The sequence below is a fragment of the Xiphophorus hellerii genome, chromosome 6 (genome assembly GCF_003331165.1).
Source record: "Xiphophorus hellerii strain 12219 chromosome 6, Xiphophorus_hellerii-4.1, whole genome shotgun sequence".
NCBI lineage: Eukaryota > Metazoa > Chordata > Actinopteri > Cyprinodontiformes > Poeciliidae > Xiphophorus > Xiphophorus hellerii.
In genome coordinates, this window is record NC_045677.1 from 22,953,452 (window position 1) to 22,976,157 (window position 22,706).

A 22,706-nucleotide genomic window follows, 5' to 3' on the forward strand; every position below is an offset into this window, starting at 1 on the left:
TTTTATTAGCTCTAAGCTTTGATAATCAAAATCTAATGTGAGAAAAAATAAATTATTTTACTAATTCATTCCGTTTTTATAAGATTTTAATTGAAGTAGATGGAATTGTGGAGCAGAAATTATACACTTCTATCCGACTCTAGTGGTCACAGGGTGAATTAGGTCTTTAATTATCCCTGGAGCAGGTAGCATACAGTATGATAACACTTCTCATTTTTCACCTCTTCTAATAATCACCACCAATAGAAACGCGCCTGGCCCGCCCCTATTGGCTCTATTGTGAATCCGCGTTGAGCTGTAAAAAGCCCCACTCTTCCTCCAGCCTTGGCACCGGAGCGCGGCGCACTACGACCGAACACAGCCGAACCAGGAGCGCGCCATGAAGACCCGAGATTATCCACACTATTTCTGGTAAGAAATGATATTTCACCGATTTTAACACCTTTTTTCTTTTTAAAACCACCATTTCTTTCTTAGGCGGTTTTGCATCCAGATGATCCCCCAGTGCGCCTGTTTAACGCAAGAGTCAGGAGTCTTTTGATTGGCTTGACATGAGAGATGGGTTTAGTTGGAGAATATTCTGGATAAATCAGACTTTTAATTACCAGTGGGCTTGTTTCTCCTTTACTTTTATTCCAGGGACTAAAATTGGAGCATTTATTTGCGTAGTTGATGTCTGTATTTCTGTTTTTCCGTGCATCAGATGTGAGGCGCGCATAGAAAATTTATTTTTAACAAGTTGGAGAACAAAAGCAGGGAGGGAATTCATCATGAGGAGCCGTATTGTGACCACACAGCGCTGAGGTTTGTGAGCGCATGGGTTTCGTCAGGCCGTGACAGAGGTGTACGGATGTTTGTCATTTATCTTCACCTTGCGAGCCCCCCTCCGACCGCCGTTCCCCTCCCCCAGCCAACTCGGTGTCGGCTCTGGACATTTTCAGGGGCCACCTCCAGCTTCCACGGCGGCTCGTGTTTTCTTCGCAGGATTTTCTCCCAACAGAAGGGAAACAGATGCGCCGTAATATCAACAGACGGTTACTCGTGCAACATTGCGCAAAAATGTAAGAAAGAGGGGGGGAAAAAATATGCGCCCCCGCAGATTGGACAGACTGAGCGTTTTTATCAGCCTCCTGCCAGACGAGCTGTTTGCCGTGGCAGCCAAACCAAACCGAGGAGCCATCAGCTTCCTGTTCAGCACCGCAGACAGAGACATAATCCGACTTGTTCACACCCACCTCTGGTCCACGTTGCTCCGATGCCCTTCTCTCTCCAAGCGGAGACTGGGGTCCGCCCACGCCCCTGTCGGTGTTAGTGCAGCCTCACTTGCTCTCGCCCGGGAGGCATTTGAGTGCATGTTGGTCGTGAAGCAAAGAGAAGATCGCCATAAACCCGCTGATGAGATCCGGAGCGCTGTTTGCTTAGCAGGTGAGCAGAACTCGGTGATCCACATCCTGGAGAAATTACCTCAATCTTTTTTTTTTTTTTTTCAGAGAATATTTCAAAACCTTTGTAGTTTATTTTAAAATTGGAGAAGGGGTGGTGGGGGGGTAGTAACTGTAAAACTTTAGTCACAAAAGAGCGTGTCAACTTTTCTATTCTAAATATCAGGAGGAGGTCTTAACGTCACGAGTGGATCACCGAAGTGGATCAGTAATCCACATTTTAAAAATGTCGAAATATTTCTTCCCAGTGAGTATTTTTAATTATAATAGCTTAATTTGGTACTTTCCAGAAAATAGAATTATTTCAACTTCTAACACATTTATTGGAAGTTTATACATTTAGACCTCCCGACAAATTTAAACAAATGTTTACCCTAAATTAGTCTGACCATTTCCTCCCGACGCAATTCGCTCGATTCTCAAATCCCTTCAGTGCCCCGTCTGCACTTTCTCCCATTGAAGTGGATTTTTACTCGGTATTTCAACGGGGCCAATCAGCAAATAGAAGGAGAAATTGTTAACAATCATGTCAATTTTTCTGCGCAGTTTTAGAATAGTCTGTCTGTGAGGAGGAAGCAAACAAAGCAGCTCAGTCCTTGTTGGACACACGTTCAAATATTGAATTAACATTAACAGCCATCTCACTGGGCTCGTGTTACACGTGAACATGTAACATGTTGCAAAGTTGCATGTTGAATGGCTCATTTGTGCGTTTTGTGGTGCATTCAGAGTATTCCTTGAAGGAAACGCACATCGATGATGTCAGACAGGACAAAAAAAATTATTTTCTATGAAACAAAGCAAACCAGCTGTATCTGGTTGATGGCCAAAGCTGCAAAGAAACAATTTTTTTTAACCTGTTCAGTATCATCAATGCTACTGAATAAAACACAAATCTAATTTGAAATCTAAGCTTAGACCACCTTTAGACCAGAAATGTTTGCACCAAAACATTATTGGCTTTTGCATCTTCTTTTATTTTTCACTTGACAAATACTGTTTAAATTACTACTCTGAGAACGTTATTCTTTCAGCAAATTACCATTTTTCACTCTGTATACTAAATTAGTTGACAATTATTTCTATAGATATATCACAATAAATTCAAATAATTGTTCAGAGCTACTAAAAATGTTGTTTTTGTGTCAGAAAAGAAAGTTTTAAGTTTAGTTACTAATAAGTTATGTCACACTTTTATCAATTTTATTTTTTCTGACTAACACTTGATGAAAGTTTAGTTTTGAGTTGTTGCCCCTTAAAAAATAGCTTGAACAAAAGCTTTTTGAGAAAACAAATATTGGAACAATTATTTAAATCAAACTTCAACCAGCATGGCCAAAATGGGAATACTGGACTAAACTTTATTAATTATTGTCATGAAGTGCGGGTGGTGAGAGTGGTGAGGCAGATGCAGCGGACCCAGGTATGATGAATTATGATGTTTAATATGAAAATAACTTAGTCCAAACAACGAGCAGGAGTACACACACTGAACACGAAGAGACTAAACATTGACGAGGACCCGACGAGGAACAAGGAACACAGGTGGAGTTAAATACACGGGAGGGTAATCACAGAACGAGACACACCTGGGAACAATCAAGGGGAGGACAGGACAACGAAGAGACTCAAGGACACAAAAAACTCTAAATGAACACAGAAAACACAGATCCTGACAATTATTCTTTAATGATCTCAACGTTTGCTACAAAATTCTCGTCTCCATCAGTGCAACACGGTGAGCTTCGTCATTAATCATAAATATAAAAACAAAACCGTAAAAAGAATACGTTACGTAACTGGGCTGGTGCGTAAACAAGCGAGTAATAGTTTCTATTTTTCTTGGTGATGTACCGATCGTGAAGGGCGCTGTCATCTCGAAGTGCAGCTGTGCTGGTTGATGGATCTGAAAGCAGGAAGGAGAGGGTCAGCAGGGGAGATTTGGTGGGAGAGAGGAGAGTCAGGAGCGAGGTGGAGAGAACATGCCTGCTGGCTTCCTGTCTGGACACATTACACTGTCGCATCCTGATACCGCACTTCTTATTCCCTCCTGTCAGCCTAGGTGGTTATCATCATGCTTTTTCCTACATCTCTGTATTTTTAGACATACACTGTAGACTTGAATTGCACCTATACATTTCCAGGGGTCATTGTGAGGAAGCAGCATATTTTCTACTTGTTGCACAATCCCTGATGCAGGACATGATAAAACTGCACATCGCACTTTATAGGGGGAAAAGAAGCTATTTTTGTCAATTTCACATCTTTTTTTATTTTTTTGTATTTTTTTATATAGAGTAAGCAATGTTGTTCTATTCTTTCTCCTGAGATTTACTATGATTACAGTTGATGAGATGGTCATGGATAGAGGATTAAGTGTTTCTGTATTTCCGCTGCAGCTGTTGTAGGTTGGACTGAGTCAGCAGCTATTTTTTGTAGTTTCCAAATGTAACACACTTGATCTTCCGAGTACTTTACACACCTCAGTTTTAGAAAAGCGTCATTTTTTATACACTCAGTCTAAAAATTATCCTGAAGATTTGGAGTTTTTGACTCCAAAACTTCAGTTTTTAGGGGGTTGGAGATGCTAAAATGCTGAAATCTAGTGAATTTAAGTGTCTACTTTTACCAATAAAAGGAATAAATATTCCTTTACTCACTCAAGGATGAATTATGAATTATGTTTCAGATCTCAGTATCAGCAATCTTACTCAAAATGAGCCAAGAAATGTTATTAAAATATGAAGTAACAATCATTTCTTTTATGACTAATCAGGAATTTTCTTGTGAGCAAAACTATACAGTAACATAATGTTTAATGAAATGGGTTTTGTGTTACTGGTCAACTGTTTTACATTATTTACCTAATAAAAAAGTGGTCAATTGGGCCAATTTATTATTAATAAGTTGATTGTTTGTTTGCTGGTTATTTAGAACTGCTACAAAGTCTATCTAATGTAATGCATGATGGGGCGTTTTAATAATTATGGAAGAATTGCACATGTTTTTCATGATCAGCTCCTTTTTAACTTTTCAATACTTCTTTAAAATTTGACTCACTTTAAACGGTTTCTGTCAAAAACTGGTTCCTTATTTGTCCTGCGCTGCGTGTCTCTTGCTTTGCAGAATAACTCAGTAGCAGGGTGATGTGTACTAAGCCGACATGTGACAATGTTCACCATAATGGATGCTGACACTGCGATGCTGGGATCTTAATCTAGATGCCATCCGTCTATCAAAACTGAATTGCTACAACAAGCTTTAAGAACTGTTTGGCGTTGAAAATAAGATTTCTGTCTACAAAATACAAAAGTAAGGTGATGCTGATTTTCATGTAGTGTTTTCAGTATCTTTATTTTTTTTTGGAAAAAAAAAATTAAGCAGCAGCTGCTCTGTTGCATAACTGCTAAACCACACGAGAACTGCTGGTAAAATAGCTGCCAGAGTTCTTCACTGTTTTGTTTTAAGGGTTTGAATGGGGCTCTGGGCCACTTTGCCCCTTTGGCAACTTATTCTCTCATTACATGCTTACACATTGTTGTTTTATCTCAACCTACTTCTATTTCCTAACAGTAAATGGACCATTTTCCCCCAAATACCTAATTGTTGCACATTAGTTACCTCTTGATGCAGAATTTTGATGGATTTCAGTGGCTATTCATTCTGTTTGTACTTGGTTTCTTTGCAACCACAAGCTGAAATGTGTTTCACTAGGCTTTTATCTGACCGGACCAACATAAATTTATGCGTTATTTGTGAATTGGAAGGAAATCATACGTGGTACTAATTTCATTTTGGTATAGATTTATACATATTCCTCTTGTATCACTACTTTGTGTCACTACCTATCTTTTGCTGCAGTTACATCTGCAGATCTTATAAGGTATGTCGCCACTGACTTGCAAACCTTGAGACTGAAAGTTTACTTATTTGTTGTTGCAAAAGCTCAAGCTTTGTCTAATTGGAAGGAAAGTATTTTTGTGATCTAAACGAGGCCTTCATACATCTAGTTGTATGTTTAAGGTTGACGCCTGCTGAAAGGTGAACCTATTCCTCAGTCTCAAATCTGGTCTTATTCCAGGTCTGTCCTGCATTTAGTTCCTCCCATCAACAAATCAATCAGCTTCTTTATCCCTTCTGGAGAAAAACATCCCTACTTCATGATCATCCTAATTAGAAACGTTAAAGTTTTAATGGGATCACAATTTGAGAGACACTACAATAAAAATGCACAGATTTCACAATTATTTTCATGTGATCATACAGCCATCTTTAATAAATTAGAATAAATATCCCAATGAGTCATTTGTCAGATTAAAAGTACTTTCTGAAGTAGCTGTAAGTGGAAAATCAGTCATCATTTATCCTTTATGATGCCTTTCACTTGGTGATAAAGTTCTTAAAATAAATTAGCTTTTCAATAATGTTCTAATTTATTGAATCGGTCTGTACATGGTGTTCTAAGGAACCTATTTTCATAGATTGTGGTTCTGAGGCAGCTTTTTCTTATGAAATATGACAGATTATTTGTGATTGCATTTAAGAGCCAGTGTGGTATTTATAAAAAGAAAATGTCAAATGATGACATGCTGGAGTCAGGTCACAGGGTTCTGTCTCTGTCTATGGGTTTGTCTGACTCAGACTAGTTCTGTTAGATATCGATTCCCCAGTGCTATCTCACCGCATACATTCAGGAAAATAAAGCGTGTTTGCTCTTTTTCTGTTGTAGCCATTAATAGATTCTCTGCCTCATCCCTTAGGATGTTAATTAACAAAGCTACATAATTGGATTTTCAGGTTTATTTCCTTTTGTAAGCTTCATTTATAGTAAAATATAATAGTCTGAGTTTGAAACATATTTATGTTCTTTTTAGTTTGATTTTGTGACTCCGCAAACCTTTTAGATTTCCATAGTTTCAGACAGGAAGTGATATTAATGGGAAGGTAAAAAATGTGAATAAAGGAGCAACAGCAGAGCGACACGGTTGTTTTACCATTGGCCATCTCAGAGCATTAAAACAATCACCTCTCTTTATTTTATGATTTGATCAATCATGAAACGTAAAATAATAAACAGAAAACTTCGATTCTACACTTTTAGTCTTTCCCACGGTTGGTTTCTTCATTTTCCACAACAATTACCTCTGGCTTGTTACTGATTTGGATACTGTTGCAGAGTAATTGTGTTTGTGATTGTATTTTTTTATGTTTTTCACTGTAGCTGCAAGGCAAGTTTCCTTACTTGGACTATAAAAAAGTTATACTGATTCTCCTTTCTCCTATCAAAATGCAATAAATTACCTGAAATTTTCAGATCCCCATTTCTAATTATGCCCCAGGTAGCCGTTCTTATGGCTAATATCAAAAACTGCCACTGGAAAAAAGAGATGGATGGATGGATGGATGGATGGATGGATGGATGGATGGATGGATGGATGGATGGATGGATGTGGATGGATGGATGGATGGGAGGGAGGGAGGGAGGGAGAGTCTTTTTGACCAAGATACACATCTTGGTCAAAAACAGCCAATCAGAGCCAGGAGGAGGGTCTTAGCGCTGTCAATCAGGCTGACAATCTTCTCTCTGTTAGACTACAATGTCTTCCCAACAGTAGAATGTGTCATGAATGCTCAGGCTAGTTAGCATAGCCACCAATTGCGGTGAATAAACAGTTTTCTTGGAACCATTAATATGTTAAGCAGCAAGTATATGAAGATGACTGAGCACTAAGACTTTCCTCATGGCTCTGATTGGTTGTTTATGACTGGGAGTGGTACATTTATGTGGGTCACAATAGTAGCTCAGGGAGGAGGTGGAGAATTATCTATCTTGTACTTTACTGTCATGACAAACAGGTCTCTAAAATTTTAGAGGCAAACAACTAAAAATGTTGAAATGTTACTTTTTTGGAGTCTATAAAATGATTTACTCTCTCCGATATTAGCTGACTGTTCTGTTTTGTGTCCTCATAGACTGAGTGACGAGCCTACTGTCCAGTCGCCACCATGATTGCCACCGGTGGGCTGCTGCGCATGAACAGGCGGCAGGATTCCCTCCGCTCCAAAAACCGAGCCGAAAATAAGCGGAAACGGAAATCCAAGAAGAAGAAGAAGAACGATGTGGTGGTGGTGAAAGGAAAGCTCAATCTCTGCTCGCCGGCTGGTTTGGTGGCTGCCGTTGGCGTTGTAATTCTCATGGTTGGGATCTCCATGGCTGTTCTGGGTTACTGGCCCAGTCAGAATCAGCAGGAGTACCAGGAGCGCCGCAGAAACGGTGCCTTTCACAACAGCAAGATGAGCTACTCCAGAAGCACACCATCTAACTCGACCCATAACAAGCATTCCTCAAGGCAGACCAATGTGTCAAACCAGAGCCATTCCAACAGCAGCAACCCCAACCCCACTCCTCACTGTGGCATCCTCTGTGACTTCCTGGATAATTACCTTTACTCAGACAACCTGAAAGTTTTCGGACCATTGGTAATGGGAATCGGTATTTTCCTCTTCATCTGTGCCAATGCTGTCCTCCATGAAAACCGAGACAAGAAAACCAAAATCATTAACCTGAGAGATATCTACTCCACGGTAATTGATCTGCATAGCATACGCTCGAAGGAGTACTCACCTCTGAATGGTTTGGTGAACTACACTCAATCCAGAAGCGCCGAGGGTCCGTCTGTGTCATTCCCGGCGAGTGGGACACTCACACGCAGTTCCTGGCCTTCCACCGGACTCCAATTGAAGGGGGAGTTGGACACCAACGAGATGTTTAGACGCTCCTCACTGGCCAGCAGACCACGGAGTTTTTCCAGAGATGTGCAGAGCTTTACGGACACCGTCTACAGCATCTACAAAGACTACAGCAATAGTAGCGAGCAGGCCCCGCAGCCTCGGCAATGGGAGACAACCTCTATCGTCACGTCCTCTGTGAACGCTTTCACGCTGCCAGTGATCAAACTCAATAACTGCGAGGTGGAGGAGGCAGAGGGGCGCTCGGAGGAAGAGGTTATTATCGAGGCTGCGGCCGAGAACATTAAGGAGGAAGGACATGGCAGCAGCAACAGTCATTGTGTTGAGATGGGTGCAGCGGCGACTGACCCCCCACCTCTTCATCAGAGCCAGGAGGACATGAGCACAGAGACAGGTAATCAACAGGGGGCGCCGCAGTCTCTGCCTCATCCACATTGGACCCAGCTGTTTCCTCTGCAGCCTGTTTCCATGGCAATGGGCTCAAACACGTCGCTGAACTCCTTGGCGGATCAGCCGAGGCTCGCCCGGCGCTGCAGCCTGTCTGTGTCTGGGGGACGTCAAAGTGACAGAGTGAGGCGTTTCAGCTGCCCTCGACTGGAGCGCTCAAACAGCAAGGGCTACATCAAACTGACTGACCTCGGGGGCGAGTCCTTCGACGCCTCCGACACACACACATCTTCTTCGGCGGATCAGGCAGCAGAAATAGATGCAACACCGGCGAGAGAGGAAGGAGCTCAGGGAGGGAACGATTCAGTGACACCCAGCACTTCAGCGACAGAACCCTAGGTGTTTCTTTTTCAGCTTACGGGCCTCCCTAATGTCTCTATGGTGTTGTTCTTTGATTTGTACTTTCTTCTGCAGTCAGTAATGAATATGTGATGGCTACAGAGGAAATGGAAATGAAAAACAAATACTTAACTGATAAGGACTATTGAAACACAGCCATGAACACTAGAGGGCAACACTCTTTATTAAAGGTGACCTATTATGCTTCCTTGAACAGGTAGGATAGGTCCATGGGCTATGGTACATTTTTGCACAAAATCCTTCTTAGATAATAAGATTTTAGTCTGCTGAGTTCAGACTATTTTTATCTTTTTCAGAATGAGCTGTTTTAGGGATTCTTGTCACTTTAAATCCAAAATAGCCCTTCCCAAGCTCAACTTTACACTTGCGTGTGAAAATGGCTGCAAACAGATTTAAAATTATACAACCGTCTTTGAACATTATACAAACATATTTTCTGGATGGTAAGTCAAGAACAAAACACTGGTCTTTTCCAGCAAACGCAGCTGTAAAACCAGCTGACCAGGAGTTCCGGGTTGCTAGGTAACGGGGCTGGTCTCTGCTGGGGTTGCTAGGTAACCACACAGTGTCCGTTTGATTCAGGAGCCTTTGGAAGCAACTAATTTTCCAGTCAACAAAAAACATTAGCTTATTGCCAAAAAACAGCTGGGTGTTTTTTTTAGTGCTTGGGCTCTTTTTTAGAATGAACTGAGACCCAAATGGAAGCATAAAAACATGCAAAATGTGAATTTTGCATAATAGGTCCTCTTTAAAACTACATCCACTTCTCAGTGTTCAAATGAAACTTTTCTATTTTTTCAATGTAGCAAGAGCAATATCTCAGACTTTAAAGGAGCTTTAGAGAAGCTTTGTAAAAATAATATGACAGAGCGAAAAAATAGTGAAGAAAATTCTATTTGAAGAGTCATTTAGGGCCGACATCGTAGCTTGTAAGATTACCAAATCTGTCTCCGATAACTGCTGTCCAACATGTTGTATTGTAGCATCAACATGTGCCACAGAAAACTGAAATAGTCTAGATTTGTTTCTCTGCATTGTTCTGTGAATTACATGTGAATTGGTGAATTGAACTAAATCTCAGGTAGACGTTTGGTTTAGCGTTGAGACCTTCATGACAAGGTCTTCCCTTTGTGCACACTTGTTTACATGAAACATACTTGGTTGAATAAATCTGAGTGTAACACCTCTGTTGGGTCCTTGTATGATATTAGAGTGAATACAACAAGTTCTTTGGTCTAATTCAGTTAACTTTTAGCATGATTTTATGAAAGTGGGATCATATGGAATAGATCATATTTCAGCCATTTAAATCACCTAAAAATGTTGCTACTAGTTTGGACAAATGCCAAAAAAATGTATTTTCACTCTATCACATTTGTATGAGACAGATCTCTCAACTAGTGCCTCTACGCTAACTCATGTTAATATGCTAACTGTAGAGAATAAGTAGATTTGCACCTTTATAGTTTTCTAAAGTACAGCTATTACTTGTTTTGTAGTTCCTTGAACTGATGTTGCTATGCTAACTTATCTTGAGAGACTCACAAGGCTATAAAAAGTGTCATATCTCATGTGTAGTAAACATAGCAACAAAAGTTAGCATCTTCCTATGCTAACTACACAGATTTTCATATAACAGCTTGTTTTTGTGGTTTTCACGACACATTGCTACTCCAAATATGTTGGTATGCTAACTGTTCTGTAGGCTACATGCTAAAATATGCTATTGCTGAGTCCACTTGGAGTCCCTTTAAATTAGCAACTCTTTGTTACTACAGGTGAGTTACACCTCCTACCATTTATTTACCAAAAACATACATAATAAGTTTTATATTTACTGTCTTTACTGTTGTTTATGTATAGTAGCCTTGTTTTGGGATTACTGTTACATAACTGGAACTTGTGGTTAATTGGCAACAGGCTTTTTAAAATGTATAAGTTGTATAAATAGAGCTGATTCATCAAGCACAGTGAAAATACAGTCATGATAGTACTTTCTGAGTAAAATAAGTAATATGTTTTTGTTGTCTTTAGCAGAAACAAACAGATCAGCAAACTGTCTGCTGATTCAGATGGTTGGTAACCAAAGAAAATAAAAATGTCCTAATATATCAGTTGGCCACTGATGGCACTTCAGAGGATGTCTCTGTTCATTCAGCTCTGTTAATTGTTCAGCTGAATTATTTAAATAGTTTACAAGGCATTTAATATGAACAAATATTGGCATTTTTAAATTAAATTATGCAGTCTTTTTTCCTTTTGATGTCAAATGTTCATAGTAGCACCTTTTTTGTTTTGGTGCAATATATATTTCTGTTTGGATTTTTTTGAGAAGACCAAGAAAAGATACCTAGAAAGAAAAAGAAAAAGATACCTACTTTTACAGCTACTGTAAGACAGTTAGCCGGCAACAACTTATTTCTATAAAAGGATCATTCCTGAGGGATTGAATCTTTTTACAAGTTGAGAAAGGGTTCATATGTTTTCTTTTATACCATTTGTGTTTTTTTGTTTTGAGTCAGTTCTGTAGATCTCCACACTGGAGGTTACACAATGCTATTAAAACGCTCAGAAGGGCAGAAAATCTCATTGGAAGCTGAGGACTTGGATAAAACCGTTGCTAAGTAGCTGTTATCATTGGGTTATAAACAAAGGTAGTGCTGGAGAGGAAAATCAAAGAATGACCTAAGAAGGACATCTGAGAGCCATTGTCATTGAAGGTAGTGTTCTGAACTGCATCCAGAAATACAAGCAAAATTGAACCAAGGAAACGAAAACATATTTTGTTAAATCAAAAACCCTCTAATATGGTGGCTTTAAATAAAATGAGTGGACATATTTTTTGACTTGTAAAAAAAGTGAAGAGTGATTATGGATATGACTCATAAAATATTCCACAGAAACATCTATTAGAGCACAATTTGAGCAAATTATGCCACCATTCAGATTAAGAGTATTAGTTCTGAAATTAAACAAAAGTACCTAAACTTTTTCATATCATCACCTTTCTAAAATAATGGCCTAAGTCATGTTTTGCCAAAAGTGTTTTTTTTTTTTTTTTGCTTATTTCATTTTTTGGGAGGGGGGGAAGGTGTTGATTTTTTTTATGTGTTTTTTTTTTTGTTTGTTGCTAAAATCACATTTGGCAGAAAAAAAACACTTAGGCCATTAGTTTAAAGAGATGATAATATTTTACCACATAACCACAAACTTATTATACTTGTTACTTACTTATAAAACTATTTTATTGGGATTTTTATGTGAAAGACCAGCATAAAATCATACATAATTGTGAAGAGGTTAAAAGAATGATAGATTGTTTCCCAGATTTTCCAACAAATAAATCTAAATTGCAGGCAAGGGGAGCATTAATCAGAAGAAAGCTATAAATATAAATGTCTCCAGATTTTTACAGACAAAGCAAACGAGTGAATATGGAACTTCTTGATAGACATACAAAAAAATGCTGAAAACTGAAAAAATTATAAAAATCTTTATTTTATTTGATCTTTCCAGAAATATGGAAAAAATGACAGCTTGGTATCTAACCTAGAAATATAAAACACATAGTTTGAAGATATTAAACATTAAATTACTTATAAAAGTAATTAATTTCCTTCTGTTGAAAATATCCTGCGCAGATGTTGCATAAAAACATTCAAAAGAACTGCTTAACTATGATTTCTTATTGCCTTTAATTGAAAAAATTAAAGGCAAGAGAATTGAACATATTTACAGCTTTACACCTCCTTTCCAAAAGTTTTGCAAAAATACAGCTAATAGTAAATGACAAAATATTCTTCAAATTAAAAAATGGTTTCTGTTATGTGGTTTGAATTTCACTCATTTTAAATGTACAGTTGAATGACAATAAATTCTGCTTATCTATGTATATGAAGTAACTGTTACGGTGATGTAAACAGGCTAAGTGAGATAAATATTCACAAGAAGCTTTCAAATATTCATCTTTAAGCTTATTTTAGTTTCCAAACTTAAAGTGTGGCTCCAGCCTGATGCGGCCCCCTAGTGGTCATGTGACATTCGGCTCTACATCAAGCACACTGCTGCTGCTGCCGGCCGCCAGCAGGGGGCACTGCGCGGAACATGACGTAAGAGTCCGTTGCTAACGTGGGTGTTTACAAGGTCCGGCGTTTCAAGCTCGAGGGGCGGGGTTAACTCACTCCTTCTTTGGGGGAGGTTTACCAAAACTGAGCGCTTACAGGTGTCCGGTCCTTTGCACCCGGACTCGGTCGAGCCCCACACCGGGATTCCCATTCCCTCCGGTCGGTGACGCCGCTGTGTGACAGCTGCTTGTTTATTATCAGGGGGATTTCGCTTCTTGCCCCTCTCAAGACTCAGGTAAAGTGTTGAGTTCCGAGTTTCAGTTTCGCATAAACGGTTAAGACAGCGTTGTGGATCATAGTTATTAACATGTGGATTCGTCTTTGTCCTCCCGCTGCAAACCACCGGGCTTTCCCCACGCACCGTGACGGGGCTGCTGTTTTCCTGGTGCCACGGAATGTGAAACGGTGAGAGCAAGTGTCCATTCACAAATGTTTCACGCAAAACGTCACGCAATCCAGACATCAGTTAAAAACACGTTAATGTCTCTTGTCAGTCAGCACTAAGCATGTGTGAGGTAACTGTCACTTTTTATTCAACTTCTTATTTAGCATTTAATGACTCTAGATATATATATTTAAAAAAACAAACATTTGTTGTGGCAGCAATCTGAATCTGAAGAAGATAACTTAATTGATAATTAAAAGTATAAAATATGCTGACTGTGATAAAAAACCAAGCAAATCCCTGGACTATTAAAGTCCATGACACGTTGCAGGCTCCTTAAAAGTGCTGATTGTCACGTCCATTCGCCTTTATCAGCTGTTTTCTTCTCTAAGGAGGTTTCTTAACTCTTCTTTTTATAACTGCTGAGAAAGCACTTAACCTTGGCTTCATTGATACACACACACTGTCACCTGATTTAAATAAAAATCTGTGCTGGGCACATGCAGGCAGTTCGGAAATGGGAAGTTGTCACAGCGTGGGCTTCCTTTTTGAAGTTGACTAAGAATAGAAATGTAAATGGATCAGAGAAGGGAAGGTTCTTCATTTCGAAGGCCAGACCTTTTTAGAAAATCAGCTTAACTCACTTTGGGTATGCTCGGTCGCAGTGTGACCATTTCTCTTCTGTTATTCTTACAAACAAATTCGAATGAATACAAAATGCAGTTTTCAAATAATAATCTCAGTTATTAAATAAAAACAACTGTCCCTTTGTGAGAAAGTAACCACCCTGTAAATATAGGACCTGTCTGGCAACAGGAAGTAGACGAAAAGGGACCCAGTCACATTGGAAAAGTTTATGAAGCAATTTTAATGGCTTTGGGACCCCAATAATTTTAAATTGTCTGTTTATGTTCAAAAAATGCCCCTTTGGGATGGTATTAAACAATTCTCAAAGATGAGTGGGTGAAAATTACTACACTGTTATATAGAAGATTCTTCCAGTGAAGCCTAACAAGGTCAGTTCTAGGGCCTGGATAGTTTTGTTTCTCCCCAAATCAAATAAAATTATCATTTTAAAACATATTTTACTTCATTTCTCTGTCATTTCTGTTTAAAATAAAAATGTTGAAACATTAGTGTGACAAAACCAGAGGAAAAGTGGGCAAATCTCTAGCACTGTACTCTGGAAAGTATCTTTACTATCCTCTTTCAAAGAGTCTGAAGTTTCAGGCGGCTTGTTTGTTTCTCAGTCAAAAACAGTTTCACCAGGTCAACGAGGTTGAATCACGATAGAGAATGTGGAGAACCGGGGAGATAAAACTGGGCCAAAGTCCGTGAGACTTGAAGTGTTGTCTGGTTGGTGGCAGCATGTGCAGTCTTGGCTGTTTGCATGGACCACTGGTAGCTGGTAGCATTTGTAGTCTTTGAGGAAATTGTGCATGTAAAGTCAGCTCCTTGTATGCTAGATTATAGATAGACTTATGCAGAGAACCCTGGACTTTACTCTGCCAGCTTCCAAAGTCCAATAAATGTACCAATGAGTCCACATGTGAGCAGGACTGACATTTGTCCTGAGGATTCACAGAAATAATAAATGTAATCTCTTCTCCTTGCCTGTGCTCGCTGCATTAATACCAGTTAAAAAATTCATAGCTGGAGATAACTGTCTGACATCTTGGCTGTACCATAAACAAGACGCATGTTTGTTCCATCCAGCTAATCAGGAGAATGTCTCGTCCTCAGTTCATGTCTCACTTGATGTTTTGTACAACCTTGAACTGGTAACTATAGATTGTGAATTACTGTGCAGAGTTCATGTGCAAAATGTTCCTTATGGAGATTCCCTGTGAGGGAGAGGAATGTTTGCTGGGTTAGATCTTTTTTTTTTGTTTGTTTTTTACAGTTTGCATCAAGTCTTGGCACAGATTTAGGTCTAGACTTTGACTGGGCCATTGAAACCCATAAATGCTTAGATCTAAACAATTCTATTGGTCCTCTGGTTGGATATTGTATGTTATTAAAGCATACTATTGTATAATATGGTAAAAGTGTCTTGTTATGGGTGAAATCATCTGCCATTTGAAATAGTACTTCTTAAAAATAATACTAAGGAATTATTGACTTAAAACAAGCTCCTATTTCTTGCTGAAAAGTTTCTTGGAAGTTAGTTTTTGTCTTTTTCAAGGGCACTAAGACATTTTTAGTGGGAACTAAACCAAAACCACTTGGTAAGATTTTCCGTTTTTGTAGTGCATCAGTCTATATTGATAATTATTGATTAGGTTTTTGTTTTAAATGTCGGAAATTCTGCTAAACTAGTGACGTGACTTTTCCTTTTTTATTCACAATTTCCTCTTGAGCTGTTGTACTTCACTCCATGCCGTTGATTTTTATTTTTAAGCAGCTTCGTGGCAAAACCTTAAACTGCTGCTGCGTCAGTTACTCAGCGGGTTGTTGCTAGGTAACCAAAGAGCGAGTGAGTTGCTAGGTAACCAAAGAAAGAGTAAGTTAGTTGATGCCATCTGCCTTGCTTAGCTGGCTGTGAGGTTGAGCAGCTAAAGCCTTTCCTCTGCTGTGCAGTTCTGCATCAGAGTTCAGTGAAATGAATTATCTATTGACATTGATCGTGTGTCTATTGCAATATATAGTTATTGATTTATTGCCTAGCTCTACCGTGTTAGTTCTCCTCTACATTTCTGTGAAGCACTGTAGTTTTTTTCTTATTACTTCTTGGTGAATTTAATAAGAGCTAGTGTCATAAAATGATATTTTAGAACTATCTCTGCTGCGATATAAACAAGCAGATGTAGCAAAGTTAAGACACAGATGCTTAAACTATTTTTGGACTATAAAACCCCAAAGTTTCAGTTCCATTTTTTGAAAGCAAAGCCACATTCATCCCTCATTGTTTTAGCAAGAAAACAATGGGATTGACCCTTTTAAAGATGTTTACGATGGAGTATTAGGGCCACGCTAATAATAAGAAATAATAAAACGCTACGAGAATAAAGTCATAAAATTACAAGAATAAAGTCGTACAAGAATGAAGTCGTAGTATTACTAGAATAGACGAAATATTCTGACTTCATTCTCGTGATATTTTGAATTTATTCTTGTAATATTGACTTTATCCTTGAACAATTTTATTCTTGTATTTTTATTTTTTGATTGTTTTTCTTAGTATGGCCCTAATACTTCATTGTAGATTGGTGCTCTCTGAAAACAAAAAGTTACAAAATGTTGTCTTTTCTGCATAAAGTCAGAGTTAAACTTATAGTAATGCTGCTCTGCAAACTAAAACTGAAAATATGCCATTTTGTAAGCTTATTCCTTGGCTGTAAATTATGTCATTCTTGCTTTTTTAACGTGAAAGATGTTGCGGGTGACCATGTTTCTGGTCCTGGTTTTTCCAAGCTGGGCCAATGCAACACAGGAAGGCTGTAATTATGGTTGAGCAGCCGGGAATTCCCCAATTCAGACTGAAAGGGGAATGAAGCATATATCTATAGGACCAACCAGGTAATGAAAAACATCGCAGTTTGAGCAGTTAAAGGCGTAGGTCTGCTGGAGATCGTCCTTTTAGCTCCTTTAATATTTTGTTAAACTGAAACATGCTTTTAGATTGGATGTTTTACTTTGGGTAAGACGATTTGCACTTCATGCACATTTAAAAAGGAAAACAAAAGCATTTAATTTCATTGCAAGGAAGATTCGTCCACTTGTTTCTTAATATCTGCCTTGGAAAGTGATGTAATTGCTGCAGCTTCAGGTTAGTTCCTGGTCAATGGATCAGACATTTTCCAGGAAAAGAGGCTCTTATTGCTGCTGCTGCTGCTCTTTAGGGGTGTGACTTACAGGACTGATTCACTAAATGCTGGCTGCAGAAAGCAAAGCATGCCAAATATAATCCAATTAGACTGAATCAAATGCATGTAGATACATACTGACCTTTTTAAATCCTGCTTAAATATCATTATGTTGAGAGAAATTCTCCTTTCTGGCATCTTGAATGTCAAAAGGCTCGTATTTGATGCTTTAACTGTGGCATATTTTCATTTATTTTGGGATAAATAAGGAAAGAAGTGGCTACATGTCTCTGACCTTTAATTCAGTTTCATTCAATTAAAAACATAGACTGGAAAAGTCTGAGATTTGCAATATATTGTATAACTAGTATATCCTTCCTTTTGTCCTTCCCCCTCTCTCCTTTCTTGTTTTTATTTCTTCTCTCATCCTTCCTCTTCATTTTGTTTCTTGTCTTCCTTTTACTCTGTGTTTTTTCCTTCTTCTTGTCAGTCTGTCCTTATTTCCCTCTTTCTGTATTTCTTCTCTTTACATCCTTCATGTTTCCTTTTTACTTCCCTTGTATCCTTTCTTTCCTTCCTCAGGTTCTTTCTTCCATCTTTCATCCTTTCTTTTTGTTTTCTTCTTTTTTCATCCTTTTATTCCAACTCTCTTCTTTCTGTCCTTTCTTCTATTCTTCCCTACCTCATTTCATTCCTTCTTTTCCTCCCTCCTTTTTTCTGTCATTAATTTCTTTCCTTCGCTCCTTTTTCCCTTCCTTCAGTGCCTTCCTTTGCTCCCTCCTTCCTTTCTTTCTTTCTTGTTTCCTTCCTTCATTTCTTTCTTTGTTCTTTCTGTACTTCCTTCCCTACTTTCCTTTCTTTCTTCAATCCTTCCTTTTTTCTCATTCCTTCTTCCTATCTTTTTTCTTCCTGTCTTTTTTCCTTCTTTGCTTCTCTTCCTCCATCCTTTCCTTCTTTGTTCCATCATTTCCTTTCTAACTTTATTTTCTTTCTGCCTCATTCCTTCCTACCTGCTATCCCATCTTCCTTCCTTTCTTTCATCCTTCATTTTTGCCTTTTCTTCTTTCCTTCCTCCATTCCTTTCCTTCTTTCTCTTTGTCTTCCTTTTCTTTCTGTTCTTCCTTCCTTTTTTCCATCTTTGCTTCCTTCCTTCCTCCATTCCTTTCTTTCACCTTACCTTATTATTTCTGTCTTTGTCTTCCCTTCCCTTCTTTATTTTTTCATTCCTTCCTGGTATCCCACCTGTATTTATTTATCTCCTTTCCCGTCTCCTTGCTTCCTCCAATGTTTCAATAAATTTAATATTTTTTCTGCACACTAAATGCCAAATGAAGCCGGCTCTGGTCATTGTCTCTGGTCATTGTCTCCGGTTCCTGTTGTCTCGGTTGGCCTGAGCAGATAACGTCTATGACTCAATCTCGCTGAGTGAACTGATAAGCTTGTTGGAAGGATTCTTATCTCCCACCGTTGTTGGATCACTTGAAAGCGGCGCTGAGCCGATTCATCCCAATAAAGCTGCAGCTGTAAAGCGACGGTGAGTGAGAGCATCTTGACGTGGCGATTATAGACGAGAGGCGGAGTTTAATTTCCGTCCTCAGATGGGATGTTGTGCAGCAATTGTTGAATAATTCAGATTTTCACTCACTTCCTGTTGGTTTGATGACAATGTTTGATCAGTATTTAAGAAGATGTTTTTACCAATTACATTTTTACTCTTACTTGAGTAATTTTTGCTACTTTTTACCTTTACTTTAGTAAAAATATGTTGAAGTAGTGCTACTCTTAGTTGAGATTCAACCCCATTCACATAAACATCAGTAAACATCTTCATATAGCCTTTTATTTTTTCACTGGTTAGACTGAACACAGTAGCATTTATTTATTTGTCTTTTCAACAAAACTGGATGGTAGTAGCTCATAATCTCAGATTACCACACATGTGTTATTTTCATGTTTGATGGAGATACTTGGTTCATATCATAATTTATACACATTTTGCTAATAAAGAAGGCTTGTTGAGCTGCAACTAATGACTATTTTGTAATCAATTATTCTAACGATTATTCTGACGATTAATCGGATTTTAAAAATTGGCACTGCAAATTTTTTTGTTTTACCACGTTAACTTTTATTGCACAATATTAAAAAAGCTTTAAATATGCAAATAAGCAAATAATTCCATTACTTTTCTGAATAAGAAAATAAACATTTTATTGCCTGGAAAGCAATTAAATGTTGTTTTTTTTGTTGTTTTTTTTATCTTAAATGCAAAATGTTGGATTTTTTTTGTAGTTTTTTCCTAATTACTGATCTGAGTTAGTTTAGCAAGTGGCCTTTTTGGGGGGTCTGTACACTTCGGTTAATGATTAATTGATTACTAAATTAGTTGATTATTTCAATAGTCGATTAATTAATCATGATCAATTCGATCAAGTGTTTCAACCCTAAATGCTTGTGCTTATGCTTCTAGAAATTTTCTCCCTTTCCATTTTATTGTAAATGAGAAAATAATGACCTTTCAACTTTCCAAAGGTTACAAATGCACAGCATATTTCTGATTGCTCCTGATAAGATATGCCTCCTATCTGTTGAACGTGAGCAGGGAGTGTCTGTAACTAATCTGAATTCATCTGCAGCTCTGAATGTGACCTTCGCTTTGGGCAAAAGGGTAGAAATGCTGGAAAGACTCGTCTAATGTGAGTTATGATTGGATGACAGTGTTGTCGAGGTTGGGGGTTGATTTTGGAGCTTTGGCCCAGCTAGAGGCACTGAAATAAGGCTCTAATTTCTCCTGCATATGGGCTGACCCGCAGCCTTTTGGAAGCTGGACAGTGGGGGATAATGGTCTTTTACTGGGAACTGAAGCCAGAAGACTTCAAAGTGGGATTTAGCAGCAAAACAAATCAGTCCTAACTATTAGTGTTACTATTCACAGCTTGAAAACGGACCTATAAATGCATTGACATTTTCCTTTAAGGCTGTAGCTCTGTCTGAGAGCCATCTAGTATTATTTTGTGTTAGGATTTAATTGAATATACAGTTGGAATAACCCTCACAAAGTCTCCAGGGATGAGCAGGAAATGCTGGCCTGCATATTTCTGTTCCTCAAAATTAGATCATACGGGTTATTTGTTTGACACTGTCAGAAACACGCTTCCATATAATTATGTTTTAACCAGGTGCCAGCTGAAGGCTCATGTCCGCTGCTTTGGAAATTAGATTACCCTAATGAGGTTCAGAAGGTTACCCATCGTTGCCCATTTCCACAAGTTTACAGAAACTAAAGAGTAAAAATGTCTTTCTCAGCTAAATACCTCGTATATCTAACAAATTATAATTGATTTATCTGCTGAGTTTGCTTGTTTAATAAATCTTTAACCAGGGCACCATGTATATGTTTTTGGAAAATACGAGGTTTCAAAACCTTTGGGGTAAGCGTTGCATGGTACAGATGACTTCTGCCTTTTGTACGCAGCAGAAAAAAGTGAAGACATAAGCAACCGCATAAGCTAAGGAGAGTCCAGAGATCACATGCTGTCTGTCTCGTGTGGAATTAATCATTCTGCTGAACAAGCTCTGTGCTGCAGGCCGGGACGTGTCATAAACGTCCATGTACACTTATCTCACAGAGAGAGATGCCCAACAGGAAGAAGACACAATCTCAGAGTAGAAATATAGCAAACATTTCTCTTTGGCCATCAGCTATCTGTCCAGTTATCAGCCTAATTAAAGTTTCATTAGATGATTTATCACCTTGCAAGATATTTGGGAGTGAAAGTTGCATTAGCAAAAAAATAAGCTACCCGAAAGGTGTGCGATTCTTATTATAAGAAAATAAAATATAAAAATTGCAATTATAAACCCTGGCATTTGTTTTAGTTTTAGATTAGCACTAGCAGTCTCTTTGATTTCCTTCTTCTTGCTTCAGATGAGAAGGAAATGCTTTTTAACTGAATCTGTGATAGTAATACTGATAGATGTTCTTACAAACAGTTTCAGTCAAATCAAGATATTTAAATTTAATTTATATCGTGAGATGACTGGAGCTAAAGTATATTGACATTTAAATATGTTTTTTAGGGTTAAGACATTAACATTAATTAATTACAGAAAATAAAATGAAGGCATTTAATTAGAGTGGAACGCTACAAACTGATATGTAATCAGAACTTGTGATTAAATTAGAAAATTTGAGATGTCCAGCTTTAAGTCAACGCAGCGCATAACCATCTGAGAGCTTCTTCTCTTTGCCATCTGTTTGGCCGTGGTGATTAATATGAGAATAATGTAACAGTCCTGGATAGCGTGAGTAATTTGAACTATGCTTTAGAGAGTAAACCTAACCAATGATGACTGCTATAGAGCCTCAACATTTAGCATCTAAAGCCACAGAATATCAGAGACACCCTGATGATGTGGGGGGAAATAAAACATATAACAGCACATTTTAAATCCAGAACATTTTATTGTTTTTGTTTTTTATGCTGCATTGAATCTGCATAAAATTGCTGGTTTACTTGCTCTAAAAATTTTTAAATTTAACTGCATCAAAGTCTGTATAGTTGGATGATAAGATAACATTCTAGCTTACACAAAATCTAGATAGAAATTATTGTTATCATCATAAAACCAAAAGAAATATTGATTTTTGATTTTAAAAAAGCAATTTTTAAGGACTTGTAATTAGGTCCTTAAATAATGCTTCCTTCATTATGTGTAATTAAGGACTCTATTTAGTGCAAACTTTGGTAGTGCAAAATAGTTTTAGTTTTTACTAACTTTAGCATACTTTAAAAAAATATTTATTATAGTTGCTCACACGAAACATGTGAGAAGGACGTTTATATCATGTTTAAAGCACACATTAAATTATTAATGCTTTCAGTTCAGTTGACAGCGTTTACCTCTGAGGTAGAGAGCAAGCATGGCCGGATATAATTAACATTTAATAAATTAAATTAATTTGTTAGCCATGATAAATTTGCTGCTGTTAGTTATGGCTGACTCACGGTTCATAGAGACTCGTATGTTAGCAAATAGACACATCAGAGTTTTTGAAAACTGATCATTGAGTTACAGGCATCTTATATCACCCTGTTTTTGGCTGAACTTGGTGTAATGTTTTGTTTGTGATGCAGCAACTAACGTCTGTTTTTATGTTGCTTTTTTTATTTTAAGCTCATGTGACAAGGAGTAATGTTCTGCTTCAACATTTTGAACCAACATTATCTTCCCCAAGGCTGTTTTTTCAGTGTTTCTGGCTCATAAAGTTAAAGTAACTTTGACAAACTAAAACATTTCTGACAAAACAGGTAGATACATTTTTTTCTCAATTGAAAATATATATATATATATGTTTAAGAAGATTTCTGATTCTGCTGCCTTCAGATGT

At 38.0% G+C, this 22,706-nt stretch overlaps 2 protein-coding genes across 2 annotated transcripts in view; both read left to right on the plus strand.

Moving 5' to 3' along the window:
- Positions 1–281: 281 nt before the first annotated feature.
- tmem200cb (transmembrane protein 200C, genome duplicate b) lies at positions 282–10,186 on the plus strand. The gene is made up of 2 exons (XM_032566528.1): positions 282–411; positions 7,416–10,186. Exon 2 carries the CDS (start codon positions 7,449–7,451, stop codon positions 8,976–8,978), a length of 1,530 nt encoding a protein of 509 aa, XP_032422419.1. The 5' UTR covers positions 282–411; positions 7,416–7,448; the 3' UTR covers positions 8,979–10,186.
- Positions 10,187–13,399: 3,213 nt separating this feature from the next.
- Positions 13,400–22,706, plus strand: part of epb41l3b (erythrocyte membrane protein band 4.1-like 3b) — a 67,583-nt gene continuing 58,276 nt past the window's right edge. Inside the window, exon 1 of the mRNA XM_032566204.1 lies at positions 13,400–13,528. The gene's annotated coding sequence lies outside the window, so the exon portion shown is untranslated. The remainder of the gene's footprint in view (positions 13,529–22,706) is intronic.

Coding starts and splice junctions, on each gene's coding strand:
- tmem200cb (XM_032566528.1), top strand. CDS start 7,449: ATGATTGCCACCGGTGGGCTGCTGCGCATGAACAGGCGGCAGGATTCC.